General features: G+C 36.2%; 2 protein-coding genes across 5 annotated transcripts; both read left to right on the forward strand.

Moving 5' to 3' along the window:
• The first annotated feature begins 1377 nt into the window (after positions 1–1377).
• Positions 1378–12579, forward strand: LOC129894474 (mRNA cap guanine-N7 methyltransferase 1-like). 4 transcript variants are annotated; one of them, XR_008767691.1, is made up of 14 exons: positions 1378–1623; positions 2671–2810; positions 2884–2952; positions 3067–3138; positions 4061–4198; positions 4453–4509; positions 5109–5247; positions 7979–8043; positions 8148–8198; positions 10780–10842; positions 11219–11342; positions 11485–11510; positions 11598–11745; positions 12096–12579. XR_008767691.1 is itself a non-coding variant. In XM_055970182.1 (13 exons), the coding sequence occupies exons 1-13, from the start codon at positions 1545–1547 to the stop codon at positions 12192–12194; spliced, it is 1158 nt and encodes a 385-aa protein (XP_055826157.1). In that variant the 5' UTR covers positions 1379–1544; the 3' UTR covers positions 12195–12579. The 4 variants fall into 4 exon arrangements, 2 of the variants coding, with proteins under 2 accessions (XP_055826157.1, XP_055826158.1); XR_008767692.1 differs by having other exon boundaries at positions 11598–11760; positions 12096–12216; XM_055970182.1 differs by lacking the exon at positions 11598–11745 and having other exon boundaries at positions 1379–1623; positions 11485–11546.
• Positions 12580–13781: 1202 nt separating this feature from the next.
• LOC129895707 (magnesium protoporphyrin IX methyltransferase, chloroplastic) lies at positions 13782–16240 on the forward strand. Its single transcript, XM_055971456.1, has 2 exons — positions 13782–14440; positions 15606–16240. The coding sequence occupies exons 1-2, from the start codon at positions 13862–13864 to the stop codon at positions 16011–16013; spliced, it is 987 nt and encodes a 328-aa protein (XP_055827431.1). The 5' UTR covers positions 13782–13861; the 3' UTR covers positions 16014–16240.
• The last annotated feature ends 78 nt before the right edge of the window (positions 16241–16318 follow it).

Here is a 16318-nt window from a genome sequence, read left to right on the forward strand (position 1 = left end):
TCTTGCTTGTCCACCACTATTACATTGTCTTTTTATATTCAACTAACAAAATAATATTAAAAATTTTAAATGGAAATAAACATTCTTTTATTTTTATTTGGGGGTGGGGGGCGCTTAAATAGCTGGAAATGGATGGAGGTTTGTAAAATGTGTTTTAGTGAAATATTTTGAGAACTACATTATAATTTAAGGGTGTATTCGGACGGGAGGAAAATGTGTTTGGGTGTTCGAAGAAAATTAAAGACATTTAAGTATAATTTAGGTTAATACTATAGCCCCAGTTCAATCCAACGAAGGACTAGACCCCCGGCCTAATACCAAGTGAGGTTGCAACCTCAATATCGACCTGGACATGACCCTAACCTACAACCCATTCAAGACTTGAGATCAAGATCTAACATCTCCCCCGAGATTGCAACCAAGATCCCAAGCCCTAATACCTTACCCCAATTAGATTTAGGGACCTAAAACTCGACAACCAATCCTGAGATTCGACTATAAGATCCGCTTTTGACTTGGGACCCAATCCTAACCCCGACACCCATCCAAATTTTGGCGGAGTCTCATATAGGGATCGAGTTTTGAGTCGGAATCGATTTTTTGGTCATGTGTCGATTTAGGGTAGGGTCTTGTGTCGGTTCGAGGGTTGGATCAGTGTTCAGGATTATGTCCCAATATGGCGAGGGTTTCATATCGAGCGTCAGATCCTATGTTACGATCGAGACTCGAATTGACTCCTAGATCGAGGTAGGTCTCGGATCGGGCGATTCCTGGTCGAGTCACAAGTTGGTTATGGTTGGGGTGAGGGTGGGTGGGTCGCGTTACGAGGTGGTAGTTTGAGGGGCTAACTACCAAGGTTTGGGTGGATTAGGTGGTGGGCATGGGATGGTGATGTTGAAAGAGAATTTAGAAAAACACTTTTCTTACTTTTAGTAGAAAAGTCACGTTTCTTAAATTGAAGAAAAATATATTCATTTAAAAATATTCCGAACTCCGTGCCCCAAACAACAAAGTTACTCATATTAGCTCATTCCAAAAACAATTCCTCTTATGCAAATTTGTCCATCTTTTTTAAAGTATCCTTAGCTAATTTTTAAAATAAATTGCTATTTAAATTCGTGACTTGCTAGAAATTTAGTGTGGTTATATATATATATTTCAGTACACTCCCTAGACCCCACATGGTGGAATTATATTGGGTTTGTTGTTGTTGGTCAAATGACTAATAATTGTATATTTTTACAATTTAAGTTACCTAATTGTAAATTTCTGAAATTTTTCCAAAACCTTTTGTATAATTTTTAAAAAAATTAAAACACCTTTATAATAAAATTAAAATAAGGTAGAAAATTTAAGATAAACCCTAACAACCTTTTCATTTTTTTTGTTTTCAATTTCCATTTTTAGGTTTGCAAGGGATGCATTCCCTGTGCTTGTCTCATTGTTCATGAATGGTTAATTTAGAAAATTTTATTTTTTAAGCCCTTGTACTTGTCAGATTTGTCAAAGATCAAATAGGTGTTGATGAATCTTGATTTTTAATCATGAAGCGAGATTACTCAGAGTCTCCATCTTCAAGTTCTGTTGGACCTCCTCAATCCAAATTTAAGCACAACCCTCAAGGTAATTTTCTTTTTTATTTGAACACAAATCACGCTTAATTGATTCTTATTACCTGATAATATGGATTAACATATTTGTTCATTGTTGCATTAATACCCAATAAAGTTAGAGTCTTTGCTGTTATTTTAGCTCAATTCCTGAAGTGAATTTGCTCATATTTTCTTTTAACACAAATCCTACTTGATTTTTGACAGTTCTTTATATAAATATGGATGCATCATGTTTGTTTGTTGCTGTGTTAATACCAAGTATTTAATGTTATTCAGCTCACCCAGAAGGTATTCTATCTCTCTCTAATTTTAACGCAAATTATTCTTGATTTTTTTAATACCTTTTCTCGGTATAATATGGTTACGGAATATTTGTTTATTTATTATTTGCATTAGTACCAATAAAGTTAGAGACTTTATGTTATTAGCATTGTTTACTGTGCTGGCGGGAGGTAGTAGTACTTGATGGAACAGTCGAATTGTGTTCAAGCTGGTACGAACACCATAGTCAGTCAATCTGTCACATAAAAAGAAGTTAGAAACTTAACTTTTATAGAAGCACAACCCAGAAGGTGGTTTTCTCATATTTTCTTGTAGGACAAATCTCAATTGATTATTTCCATATCTTTGTGTAGATATGGATATATCATATGTGTTCTCACTGTTGATTAGTACCCAAAACTTAGTGAATTTACTATTTTTAAGCATAACCTAGAAGAGAATTTTCTCATAGTATTCTCTTAATAGAAACCTCATTTGATTTTATTAGTGCTGTTCATTATATAGACATGGATATGTTGTTTTTTTCATTGTTACATTAGTAATAAGAATGATGCTTTACTGTTATTTTAGCTGCCAAAGTATTTTGCTTCAATTGGTGGAATGCCACAATTTTCTTTACTATGCAGGGTAGTTGTTTAATTGCCAGGAGCAATGTATTATGCCCTAAAAATTGAACTTGTGATGCAAATCTTAAGGAAGCTGTTACCTTTTGGATAGAAGAAGTTAGAAGCTGTTTTTTTACAGGGGTTTGATTCAAAGTTTGAACTGGTGTCAGGCGACACTCATTTTCTGGAAGATGAGAGCACAAAAATCTTTGCCAGGAAGGTGGCTGATCATTACAGTGCGAGGACCAACCAAACTCTTGAAGAGCGTGAAGCAAGTCCTATTATCCACTTAAAGAAACTTAACAATTGGGTATGTCTTGTTTATCCACGGGCATGGTTATTCTGCACAGTTCATTGCTAATGAGGTTTTCTGGCATTTTTAGATCAAGAGTGTCTTAATTCAACTCTATGCTAAAAGAGGGGATGCAGTTCTTGATCTTGCTTGCGGGAAGGTACTTCTAGCATATTGTATACCCCAATTATTTGGCAGTACTTGTTAAAATTTATAGGTGGTAAGAAACAAGTACCTATTCATCTAATTTTCAATATCTTTCTGCTTACACTAGGGCGGTGATCTCATTAAATGGGATAAAGCAAAAGTTGGATATTATGTTGGCATTGATATTGCCGATTGTTCGGTAAGTTCATCCTAGATGAATATATTTTTGTTGTTTTTTCTGCACTTGTTTTGTGTTAGAGTGGGTTAGAGTCCCGCATTGGTTAGGGAATAGACTGGTGGTCTGTTTAGATGGATTTGGGCAATCCTCCACTTATGAGCTCGCTTTTGGGATTGAGTTAGACCCAAGTGCCATATCTTTACACGGGATCAGAGTCTTATTCATCCTTGTTTAGGCTCCCGGTCCACATTGGGTGTGAAGGGAGTGTCAGAGTGAGTTAGAGTCCCACATTGATTGAGGAATGAACTAGTGATCTGCTTATATGGCTTTAGCCAACCCTTCCCACATGAGCTAGCTTTTGGGGTTGAGTTAGTCCCAAGTGTAATATCTTTACACTCTGCAAGTTAGATTTCTTTCAGCAAGTATACTTTGTTGAACTATTTATAAGACTTTCTAGAAAACATGCCGTCTGTTATTTGATCACTTATAATCTGGAATGATGTTTTAACTATTGATAATCCTATAAAATGGATTTGTGACTAATGAATATTGCCATGCAATAATTGTTTATTGCAATACGAGGGTTGATTGTCGGTATCTGGCAGAACTATTTCCATGGATTCATTTTTATTGAATTCTTAATAAATGCTGATTATGGGAAAAATTATTGGTTTACTACTTTTACTTGATGGAAATGTTGATCAAATTGTAGTTTTTGCCTTTTAGTTGGAGGTTGATTTGGGTTATTTACTTTAAGGGCAGGTCACACAACCTTTCTTAAATTTTACCCTGTTGACATCACAGTCCTAAATGCTTCAGGCATATGAAATGCTTTCATTTCTTAAATGAGTCCTCCATTTAGTATATTTACTTGCTTTCAGTTTGTTGTTGTCGTCTTGTTTTTGAGATCTGTGATTTATTTTCTATGGAATTTGAGTGCTAGCCTGGCTTTTTGATATTATCGCTGGATTATGTAAAGATAGAAGACTGCCGAACCCACTACAATGGTGACGCAGATCATCATCAGCGCCTCAAAAAGTTCTCATTTCCTGCCAGACTTATGTGTGGAGATTGTTACGAGGTAAATGAGCTAACCACATGATCAAATTTTGCTGTTCTTGCTGACAGAACTGAAATTTCATAGCTTTTGTTGCTTTCTTTCTTGTCGTTAACATCAGAAATATTGGATGAATCATTTTGTAGACGTACTAGGACCTTATGTATAATGCTGATCAGCATTTGCTTTAAACTACTGATATACCAAATTGCTTCGTGTTTTTATTGAAAAATCATGGGCAACGACTCTACTGATACCTTTTGTGTGGTGAATTTCAGGTTCGTCTGGATTGGGTTTTAGCAGATGATGCACCTTTTGATGTTTGTAGCTGTCAGGTATTTCAGTCTCCTGCATTTCGTATAATATAGCAAACTTTGTTCTTCAGGGTATTAGGTAAAAAACATAATTTGAGACTTTGTTACATAATTTGAGACATCGTTCTCAGTGACCACAAGTATCATTTTCCCTTAGAAATCTGCCGTACCAACTAGTTGTCTTCTGGCTTAATTGAACTACTTTTCTGATATCCCTTAGCCAATAGAGATACATGCTATGAGTTGAAGTGCTTTATAAGACAACTTATCTTAGTACGAGAAAATTTGAGGTGTTTTGGATATGTTGTTTCCCTTGTAAATATCTCTTGTCAAGCTTTCATGTTCTGCTTTTGTGGTTGTCCTACATCTTTACTTGTTATTTTTCTGATGAACCTTGAAAATTAATTAGTGTACTCAGAAGCTTTTCCTAGAGGTATAATCCACATCTTCTTAAATTTTAAAAGGAAAAACCTTAGGAACGTAGAGGTTGAGGAGATATTGGATGTACAATGTTCTTCTAATTGGATGCCTCTGCATAGTAGCTGGAGAGGTGACAGCACTTTATCCTGCTAATTATGCTTGTCTTGGGTGGACTTTCATAGTTGATTGTAAATTTGCAGTTTGCTATGCATTATTCGTGGTCTACTGAGGCACATGCACGGCGTGCGCTGGCCAATGTCTCAGCTTTACTTCGACCTGGAGGAATATTTATTGGAACAATGCCAGATGCCAACATCATCATCAAGAAGCTAAGAGAAGGTTTAACTTTTTCTCAGCTCTGATCTGCTTGTCCCTGTTTAAACTATAAATGTGAAACTGTGATGTATGCTCACATCTCTAGCTTTTCAATTAAAAGGTCAAGGGGCTGAAGTTCAAGAATTAAATTGTTCGACATTTAATTATCTTTCTCCTTTTTTTTGGGTGGGGTGGGGGAGCATAAATACTATGGTTGTTGCCTGATTCATTCAATCATTCAACTATATCTCAAATTTAAACTACATAGGTTGGGTATGTGTATCCTTTATTGCTCTACATTTCCTTCCAGTATTGACAAATAATTTCTTGTAAGGCACATTAAGGATTCTTCAAAAGTTGAAGTTATGTAAATGACTAAATCTAATCCGTTTTCCTACACTTGCAAGTACCCAACTAGAAAAAAAGACTTTTAATTGACACCAAAACTAATGTAAGAATAACATCTACAACTAGACCTTAATTGTAATACTTTGGCATTTATAGTTCCTGTGCTTCTTTTATGTTCTTCTCATTGTTAATAACCTGTTTGACCAAGCTTATTTTTATCCAAAAGTGCTTATTTTTAAAAAGTGAGGTGTTTGACAAGCTTTTAGGAGAAAATAAGTGCTTCTGGGAAGTAGAGGAGCTACAAAAATAGCTTTCACCTAAAAGTACTTTTTAAAAAAAATTACTTTTAAAAAATACGCTTAAAAACACTTTTAAAAAGCTTGGTCAAATACTAATTGTTGCTCAATAAATTTATTGGCCAAACACAAAATGTTTTTCACCAAAAGTACTTTTCAAAATAAGCTTATTTTAGAAGCTTGGCCAAACAGACTACAAGTCTTGCACCGTTTTTGAGAGATTGTAGGTCTCTTGAGAAATTTTGTTGCATGTTATTTTAGGTCTACATCGTCCCTTTTAGCACCTTCAACCATCATAGTAGCTTGATGCAGACCATCTTAGGTGACGTTTTCTCATTTTATACTTTGTGTTACTGAAACCTCTGTGATGAGATTTTGTTAGAGATTGAATGGAGACTGCATTTAGTATTATGTACATAACGTCACCGGCGAGAACCAGTTCGAATTTATGCCAGGACAGTTAACTACAGAAGCCATCCATCTTATGAGGAGACTGGTGGAGCAGTATAGGGAGAGGAAGATGGACTTGCATATGGTATTCATCGACCTAGAAAAGACTTACGATAAAGTTCTACGAGAGATACTATGGAGATGTTTGGAGGCTAAAGGAGTACATTAGGGTGATCAAGGACATGTATGAGGGTGCCAAAATCAGGGTAAGGACAGTAGGAGGGGACTCAGAGCACTTTCCAGTTGTGATAGGGTTGCATCAAGGATCAACTCTTAGTCCGTTTTTATTTGCCTTGGTGATGGATGGATTGACGCAACAAATTCAAGGTGAGGTGCCATGATGTATGCTTTTTGCAGACGACATAGTCCTGATCGATGAGACTCGTAGCGGAGTTAATGCTAAGCTGGAGAATTGGAGACATACCTTGGAGTCTAAAGGGTTTAAGCTGAGTAGGACCAAAACAGAGTACTTAGAGTGCAAGTTTAGTGAGACACCTCAGGAGGTTGGCGCGGAAGTTAGGCTTGGTGACCAGGCCATCCAAAAGAAAAGTAGTTTCAAGTACCTTGGGTCTATCATGCAAGGCAGCGGGGAGATTGACGATGATGTCACACATCGTATTGGGGCAGGGTGGATGAAATGGAGGCTCGCTTCCGGTGTGTGATAAGAAGGTGCCACCACAACTTAAGGGCAAGTTCTACAAAGTGGTGGTTAGATCGGCTATGTTATATGGGGCGGTGTGTTGGCCAGTTAAGGTCTCTCACGTTCAAAAGATGAAGGTTGCCGAGATGAGAATATTGAGATGGATGTGTGGGCATACCAAGAGCGACAGGATTAGAAATGAAGCTATTCGGGACAAGATAGGATGGCCTCGGTGGAAGACAAGATGTGGGAAATGCGACTGAGATGGTTTGGGCATGTGAAGAGGAGAGACACAGATGCCCCAGTGCGAAGGTGTGAGAGGTTGGCCATGGATGATTTCAGAAGAGGTAGGGGTAGGCCGAAGAAGTATTGGAGAGAGGTGATTAGACAGGACATGGCGCAGTTACAGCTTACCAAGGACATGACTTTAGATAGGAAGGTGTGGAGGATCCACATTAGGGTAGAAGGCTAGTACATAGTCTCGTTATTCTTCCTTATTAGTAGGCGCATTAGCGCACTATAATTTTTTGTGCTCTGATTTCTATTCTTAAATATTACTATCTATTACTTTCTGTACTTTGATTACTTTATTTTATCTGTGTTGCTTTCATTATTTGTTTTTCCATACCCCTTTGAATTTCTTAGCCTTATCTGACCTCTTTTTATGCTTTTATTGAGCCGAGGGTCTTTCGAAAACAGTCGTCCTACCTTGGTAGGAGTAAGGTCTGCGTACACTTTACCCTCCCCAGACCCCACGTTATGGGATTCCACTGGGTTGTTGTTGTTGTGGATTAGAACCTACTATATATACCTTTTACATCATGCAATAAGTCACATTGAGATTCCTCCAAGTACTTTGTTAATTACTCTAATATTTTCCAAGCTTCTATGACTGCGTATCCATTGCTCTGACTAGTGGAGTATTGGTGTCGTTGCAAATTTTTTGAAATGTGTTATGTAGTCGTTTTTGTACAGTCTTAAAGATCTGTTGTTATATGGTCCCTTTCCTCTGAAATTGCAGCTGAAGGGCAAACCTTTGGCAATAGTGTCTACTGGATACGTTTTGATGAAGAATTTTCAGAAAAGGTAGATTGTGTTATCATTTTCTAGTAATTTTGTACAGAAATTTGTGTATTTTCTCTTTTCTGTGCATTTGTATTATTGTATACTAAGATCTTCTATTGTTGCAGAAATTTAAATCTTCATATCCTTTTGGCATCAAATACAAGTTCCATCTGGAGGTGTGTACACTTTGTGCCTTCCTATATATCTTAAATGCGTTCTTTAAGCTTATTGCTAAAGATTTTTAGTGTTTATGTGCTCTTGTTGATTTTTTTTTTGCAAAACATAGATTTTAGCTTCCATTTGAAATCAATTTCATGCCTTTTATTTTCTCATTCTTGTCACGACCCAAAAACTGAGGTCATGATGGCACACATCTCAAAATCCAATCTGATGTGTAACCCTAAAAATAAAACTCATACAAGACTCCCAAAGGAGAAAGTGATGCCACGATTTAAATAAAAAGAAAAAAAAACAATGAAGAAATTATCCCAAAATCTGGTGTCATAAGTATAAAGAGCATCTAATACAAGGTTCGAATCTGAAGATACAACATAAGTCTCTGAATGGTACAAAAGACTGAAAAATAAAAATAGACTAGTGACGATCCGAATTCTAGGACCTCACCACTAATCTGAGAATACACAATCCGCTAGAATATTAACTGCCACGTGGGGTACCCCGACTAGTATCTGCATCAAAAAGGGACACAGAAGTAGGGGTGAGTACAATTCACATGTACTCAGTAGGTTTTAGCTGACTGAGTATAAAGAATTAATCAAACCTATGAAATAAACTAAGGAACGCTTCCACCTGCATACAGAAAAATCCCACTTCGGCATCGGTGCCGCCAGTTTATATATATAGTGGCACGAGTAAAGTAAACCCATAATAACAACTCATAATCACAATTAATCAAATAATTCAAGCAGCACAAATGTCAATGCAATGCAATATGATGATGCAATGATGTGGTGGTACGGTGGAATCAAGACTGTCGCACAGCCTGTCGTATACACCTGCCGAGCTGTGCTACCAAGCAGGACCCATGGGGGTCTCGCAGACCATATACCTCAATCACAATATCTCATTATCCTTGTCACCTCCTCGTGGTCAAGGGATCACAATGCATCCACTACCCTGCCGGAAAACTGCCTCGGTCACGGACTCAAGATACAAAGGTTTAAAGGTGTTTCATTTTCTTTCTCAAAAAGAATTTCCATATTTCTCAATTTCCCATGTTTCATGATATGATGAATGAGGATGAATGCATCAAAACACATATGCATGGAAGTAATAATCAACTCACATGTGTTATAAGGTTCAAAGTTCTCAAAACTTAACCTACACATGATATTCACCCTCAATAAATAGTAACGGGAAGAACACACTTTCATGTAAATATTCACCCCTTTCTCAACAATATTTCAATACTCAAGTATGCTCAAAACCCCCAACTCAATCTCTCAAGCGGCATCACAAGTCAAATAATATACTCAAGCCTCTCTCTTAGGCAAATCATAATTCACATGCTCTCAAAGCAAATAAGATAACAAATAAGACCCCCACACGGGCTATGTAATACAAATAAACCCCGTCACAGCAACACATTAATAAATAAGCCTCCACACGGACATCACAATATATATAACATTCTCAACTCATACTACAACCCCATCCCAAAGTCTATAACATATGAATGACTAATTACCCCATCTCAATCTCAAAGAAAGATAGTCAAACCTACCTCAATTGTCGAAACCGCACTCGAATACCTCCACCGGACAAGCAACTCTCGAATTCAGCGCTCGGAATGACAACCCACTATCAACAATGAAACATACACGTCACAAGGAGTCCAATGACACCCATATTGATAGGTTTCGAAACCGGAGGTAAAATGATTCAAAAATTAACTATTTTCAAAAAGGGTCAAATCTGGAAATTTATTGAACAATCCCATTCTATTGGTAATAAGGAACTCGTGGTTGAAAAACCCATAAAAATAGAGCTCAAAACGAGTTGGAAATCACAATTTTCCTTAAATTCGGATTAGGGAAGAAACAAAGATTTTTGGGGTTTGAAACTAAAATTTAAGAGTTAAAATCGTCAAAAACTTAATGAAAAGGAAGGTTTTAGGTCAAAAATCACTTACCCAACACTTTGCCTCGAAAATCTCTTCTCAAATCACCTCAAGGAGTTCAAGAACTCAAACAAATGATGAAAAATATTGAAATGGGAAGAAAAGGGAATTTTCTGCCCAAAAAATTACTGTTCACGCGTGTTACTGTTCATGCGTGTTACTGTTCATGCGTGTTTTGTACAAATTTTCAAAAATTAGCCTCAAGGTCATTACAATTCTATAGCTAGTTTAAGCATGCACATTTTTCAATTTTGCTTTACGCGTTTAGAATAATGCACATTGAAGGATTTTTATATGTCCTTTTGATTTAGCCTCCACAATTGGCAAGTTAGCAGAGACTAAATGAGTGTTTTATTCTATTTTTATGGATTTGCATGCGCTATGGATGAAACCAAACACTATTTTCCGGACTCAATAGGTGAGGAATTCCTGTCTTAACATGACTTATATATAAAGATTATATGTACTATGCTTGGTAGTTGGGATCTTATCATCCTCCTACTAAATTCTGAAAATCAAGTTAGGGTCCTGATTGAATATCCTTTGATTGCGAATAGGTGTGAATAATGTGATTTTTCTTCTTATCAACAATTAAACAATTAAGATTCGGGTTGTAGGATGCTATTGACTGCCCCGAATGGATTGTCCCTTTCCACGTCTTCAAGGCATTGGCTGAAGAGGTATTAGTGTCTTTGCCCTCTGTTTATAGTTTGGATATATTCTGAACCCGCTTTCATTTTCTTTCTGACTTTATATAGATCCCTTTTTCTTTAATATAGATTCTCTTTTATATTGTGGAGGTGGCATTTTTCTTGATTAAGAGCACTCTAATACTAGTTATGAGTCACAAATAAAGGGAGTATATTACACATTTCACAAATCCTTCTAGTAAGTTGGAGATATTTTATGTATAGTATACGAGGCATAGTTATTGATATCTAAAGGATTGCCACCTAGGAAGACATCCTTGTTAGCATTCAGGAATACCATGGCATGCAGTTGTTTCTCGCCTTTTTGGTTTGTTCTGACAGTTGAATTTCCTTTTGTCAAATGCAGTATGACTTTGAGCTAGTTTTTGTGAAGAATAACCACATATTTGTAGACGAATACATGAAGAAACCAGAATTCATTGAACTTATGAGGAGGCTCGGTGCATTAGGTGATGGGAACCAAGACCGAAGTAAGTTTAGTTCTTTGGTTGCTGAATGTTACGCTTTGATGTTTCATTGAAAGTAATGTTGTGATATTTGAATCAAATAATTCGATGCCTTATTTTATATGTTTCCCCTAGCTTGTGTTCTGACTTGTGTTGATAACAACAGGTACTCTATCACCAGATGAATGGGAGGTAGCTTACCTTTATTTGACATTTGTTCTGAGAAAGGTACTCATACAACTAATTCATTTTTTAATATTACCATTGTTTCTTAAACAGTAATCCATGAGCCGAACTAGAGGGCCTTGACCAGCATCCACAACAGCATGTCCCTGTCGAATGAACCCTTATCCCTTTAACCAAGTCGTACAGAGGTGGGACTAGGGCTCATTGGGAAGAAATATTACATGCAGCTTGTAGAGCACATGTAAGGCACAATCAGGTTGCTCATTTGAAGCTTATGGGTTTTGTTTTCGAGCTCTTTCAAATTATTGGTTCTAAATTAATAATGTGTACATATTAAATGGATTTAAGACAACTACAGTGTGTGGACTAAGGTTACAGGGTTCTGCCGAACTCCTAACTTGGTCTCTAGCTCTGCCTCTATTGTCATAGTCTTGGTACCATATTAGGCACCAATATGTGTCAACACAACAATGACAAATAAAATCAATTATTTCATATATGATAGCCTATGATAAGAGCCTTTTGCATGGACAGTGGCATTGGCTATATATAGTGATTGTGATCTTGGCTAAAATCTTGTTTATTGTGCAGCGAGGGCAACCAGATCAAACACAGAGAAATCCTAGACGAGACAAAGGCAAGATGCATTTGACAAAAGACGATATCGAGAATGTTAATGATGCAGTGTAGTGCCTTGCTCCAACCTCTGAACCTGGAAATACTGTTATGGCATATGAGGAATTATCTGAAAGGAAGAGTAACAACAGTCAACAAAATGTGCCCCTTTCGAGTCGGATAAATCGAATTGCTAATCAATTTTGCAGAATAAAGACTTTTAAGTTTGGAGCTAATCATTTGTTACAACTTCACCTTGCTATAAAACTCCAGCATAAAAGTAAGCCAGGATGTAGTTAAAAGAAACCAATGCAATGTGTGTTCACTTGCAACTACTTACCTTGTAAATTTTGTGTACCATTATAAATTAAAAGAGAAGTAAAATAGGCAAAAGTTTCTATTGTATCAAAATCAAATTGTTTCTAAGATAGAGACAATTGACACTGATGTCGAGATCAAATATGTGTTGCTTGATTACTTATTTTTCATTGCACGTGAGGAGAACGGTTTTAGACTTTGTAATAAGTTATTGGTTTGACAATTTAGGTAACTGTTTTGATTTTATTTCTTTTATATAGATTTATCGATTCTGAGGTGCAGTTTGGCCACAAATATTTTTGAGAAAAATTTAGAAAATTAGTGTTTGGCTACATAACTTGGCAAATACCACGGGTTCTACAAAAAAAATTAGTATTTGGGCCAAGTTTTAATATTTGGGAATTTTAAAAATAAAAATAAAATTACCTCAAATTTTTATATTTTATAAAATCACTCATTATTTATTAATCCGAATTAATATTTATCTACTAACTTACTCCATTAACGTTGCGAATCAACACCATTAAATAATATCTCTATCTATTAATAAAAGAATAGTTTGTTACTACCCCTCTGAAAAAGAATAGCTTGAGTGACAAGATTGGAAAAAATTAACAATTTGTTTTTGATGAGATTAATGTATCTCTTGTCCATATTGTTATTTTATTGTTGGTGATTGTTATCAATTATGTTATAAGTTTTTTTTAACGAAACATGTTCATTATAAAATGATAGTATAAATTTATGTGTATTTTTAATATTTTTTAAAACTTACGGGTATAAAATAATTTTTTTTAAAATAATCAAATATTCTTGGAAAAACCTGTGATCAAACTCATGGTGAAATTTCACCAAAATTTCACTCAAAAAAACTTTCTAAGAATATTTTGGGAATTTGGGTCAAACGTTAGCTTAACAGTTTGAGATTTTTTTTAGGAAAAAATACACTTAATAGACAATTTGTGAAACTATTTACCCAAATTGGATCCAACCCAAATTTATTTACTTTTAATAGACTCATGATTCAAAATACTCTAATGTTATCAAAGAGGAACAAGGAAAATACTCTGATGATATCAAACAATTTATCAAATAGTTTCTTTTTGATACCATTAGAGTATAATAATTTTTTTTTTTTTTGGAGTATAACAATAATTATCTCTTTTTTAATGGATTAAGCAATAATCCAATAATAAAAATAAATTATATTTATACGATTTGATATATAGATTTCTTGACTTAGATTTTAGTTTTATAGTTCCATTTTTTACTCTCAAAACTCTGGGTTATTATGGTGACTAGAGGGACCCAACGGTAACGAATGGCAACGAATCATATCCTTATCCCGCGGATTACACACTATCGTCTATCAATTACCTTCCGACACAGCACGAAATTTAGCTCTAAACTAAACTGCAACTATTATGGCTTTCTCTTCGCCGCTATTTTCTCCAGTTAACTTCACCTTAAACCCAAACCCCCAACTCCATCATCCTAAATGCACAAAGCCAAACAACCGCCGGAGCTTCTCCACCGTCTGCGCCATTCCCCCGCTCTCCACCGCCACCGACATCTCGGCGGTCACCGGTCCATTGGACGGAACTACTCTCGCCGTACTCGGTGGTAGTTCCGTGGCGGCACTCGCTGCTATTCTCTCGCTCGCCGACCCTGAGCGCCGGCGGCAGCTTCAGGCGGAGGAGGTCGGCGGAGGTGATAAGGAGGTGGTGAGAGAGTATTTCAATAACAATGGGTTCCAGAGGTGGAAGAAGATATATGGTGATACGGATGATGTGAATAAAGTGCAGTTGGATATAAGATTGGGACATTCAAAAACTGTTGAGAATGTGATGAAAATGTTGACTGAAGAGGGATCTCTACAGGGAGTTACTGTATGCGACGCCGGTTGTGGGACTGGTTGTTTATCAATTCCGTTAGCTAAAGAAGGTGCTATTGTATCAGCTAGTGATATTTCAGCTTCCATGGTCGCTGAAGCCCAAAAACAGGTGATCTTTTGTCCAATAAATATCTTTTTTTTTTCCGAGCTTATTTGTTAGATAATTGTTGCAGATTCAAAATTTTATGACTGTGGATGGGTAGATTACCTCATAGTTGATTTATTATAAGTAACCCGTTTGGATGGGCTTTAAGTTGGTCAAACCAACTTATAAGCAACGTTTTTGATTAATGCTTAAGTCATAAAGTTCTCAAATTCAGTCAAAAATGAAATTTCTAACTTTTTTTTCTATAAGTGCTTAAAGCCATTTTGTTAGATCATGGAAATTACTTTTATATCCTTATATTTTAACTAAGTTCACAAACTACCATTTTTATTCTTTTAACCCTAAAATTCATACACTTATTTTTAACATAAGCATTTTTATCCAAACACTCAACTGCTTATTTATAAAAATAACTTTCGGCACTTCAAAGTTCTAAAAGCACTTCATACATAAAAGTTACTTTTTTTAAGCCCATCCAAACGGCCTCAAGTACTCCAATACAACAACATAACCAGCGTAGTCACACAGAATGAGACATGGGCAGGGTAGAGTGTACGCAGATCTTACCTTTAGGTGGATATGTTTTTTCAGATAGACCCTTGGTTCAAGGGATTATGAGTACTCCAATAATCTTAAGAAAATTTCCATATATATTTTAAATATACTCCCTCCGTCTCATTGTTTGATTGGGTATCAAGTTTAGAGGGAAAGAAAAATATTTAAACTTTGATCTAAAACAAGTAAAACAGAAAGTTTAAAATTAAATTGCTTCTAAATATAGAAAGGTGACATTGGGACAAACTAAAAAGGAAAGTGTCCTGTATAAATTAGGACAGAGAGAGTAGTTTGAGTCGAAGGTCCAGAGAGTTGGATCTGCCTTACTGCCTATGCTGTTGCATAACATTTTGAGTAGTGGTGGAATAAGAAATTTATTTATGCTTCTCTTAGGTTGAACAAACTAAATTACAGCGTTGGAAATGCAATATCTTAGCTCGTGCGTTTTCTTTTCACCGGCAGCTTTTGTATTATCTTTGGAGTGTATCTTAGATTTCAAGATGAGCCCTGGATTCGTCTTAAAGAGAGAAACTTGTTTTTGAAGTATAATTGGTATTAGGATTATGGCTTTTTTGGAGTTGAGAGCTGAACAAAACTTCTAATTTTAATGAAGGCACAAGAGGAGTTGTCCAAGGCTAAGGATGACCAGTCCCCGGCACCAGTAATGCCAAAATTTGAAGTGAGGGACTTGGAGAGTTTGGATGGGAAGTATGACACTGTGGTTTGCTTAGATGTTATGATACATTACCCACAAAGTAAGGCTGATGGTATGATTGCTCATCTTGCGTCATTGGCTGAGAATCGTTTGATCCTGAGCTTTGCCCCGAAGACATTCTATTATGATTTGTTAAAAAGAATTGGAGAGTTGTTCCCTGGACCTTCAAAGGCTACACGAGCATACCTACATGCAGAGGCTGATGTGGAGAGGGCACTGCAAAAAGCTGGGTGGAAGATAAAGAAGAGAGGCTTGATTGCCACACAATTTTACTTTGCAAAGCTTATTGAAGCCGTCCCTGCTTAGGATTGAAAGGCAAGTGAGATCTCATTTGCTTGGCCATGTTTCTTCACTGCTGGTTAGATATTAGGAAGTCTGTTGAGTGTTTATTATGAATGCCTTATCCTCAGTTTCTAACTTGTATAATAGTTTACAATGTATCTGAATTTTGCTTCTGACTTGGAAAAATTTTGTCGATATTATTAATATATCATGAAATGTAAATTTAATCATCATTTGGTGGCTTTGATTCATTCGTTTTTGTCCTTAACTTTTCTGGTTTCCTGCCAGCAGCTCCGCCACATTTTCTCCTCAAATAATGCTTGATTGTT

Source organism: Solanum dulcamara, chromosome 7, assembly GCF_947179165.1.
Source record: "Solanum dulcamara chromosome 7, daSolDulc1.2, whole genome shotgun sequence".
In the NCBI taxonomy this organism is placed as follows: Eukaryota; Viridiplantae; Streptophyta; class Magnoliopsida; order Solanales; family Solanaceae; genus Solanum; species Solanum dulcamara.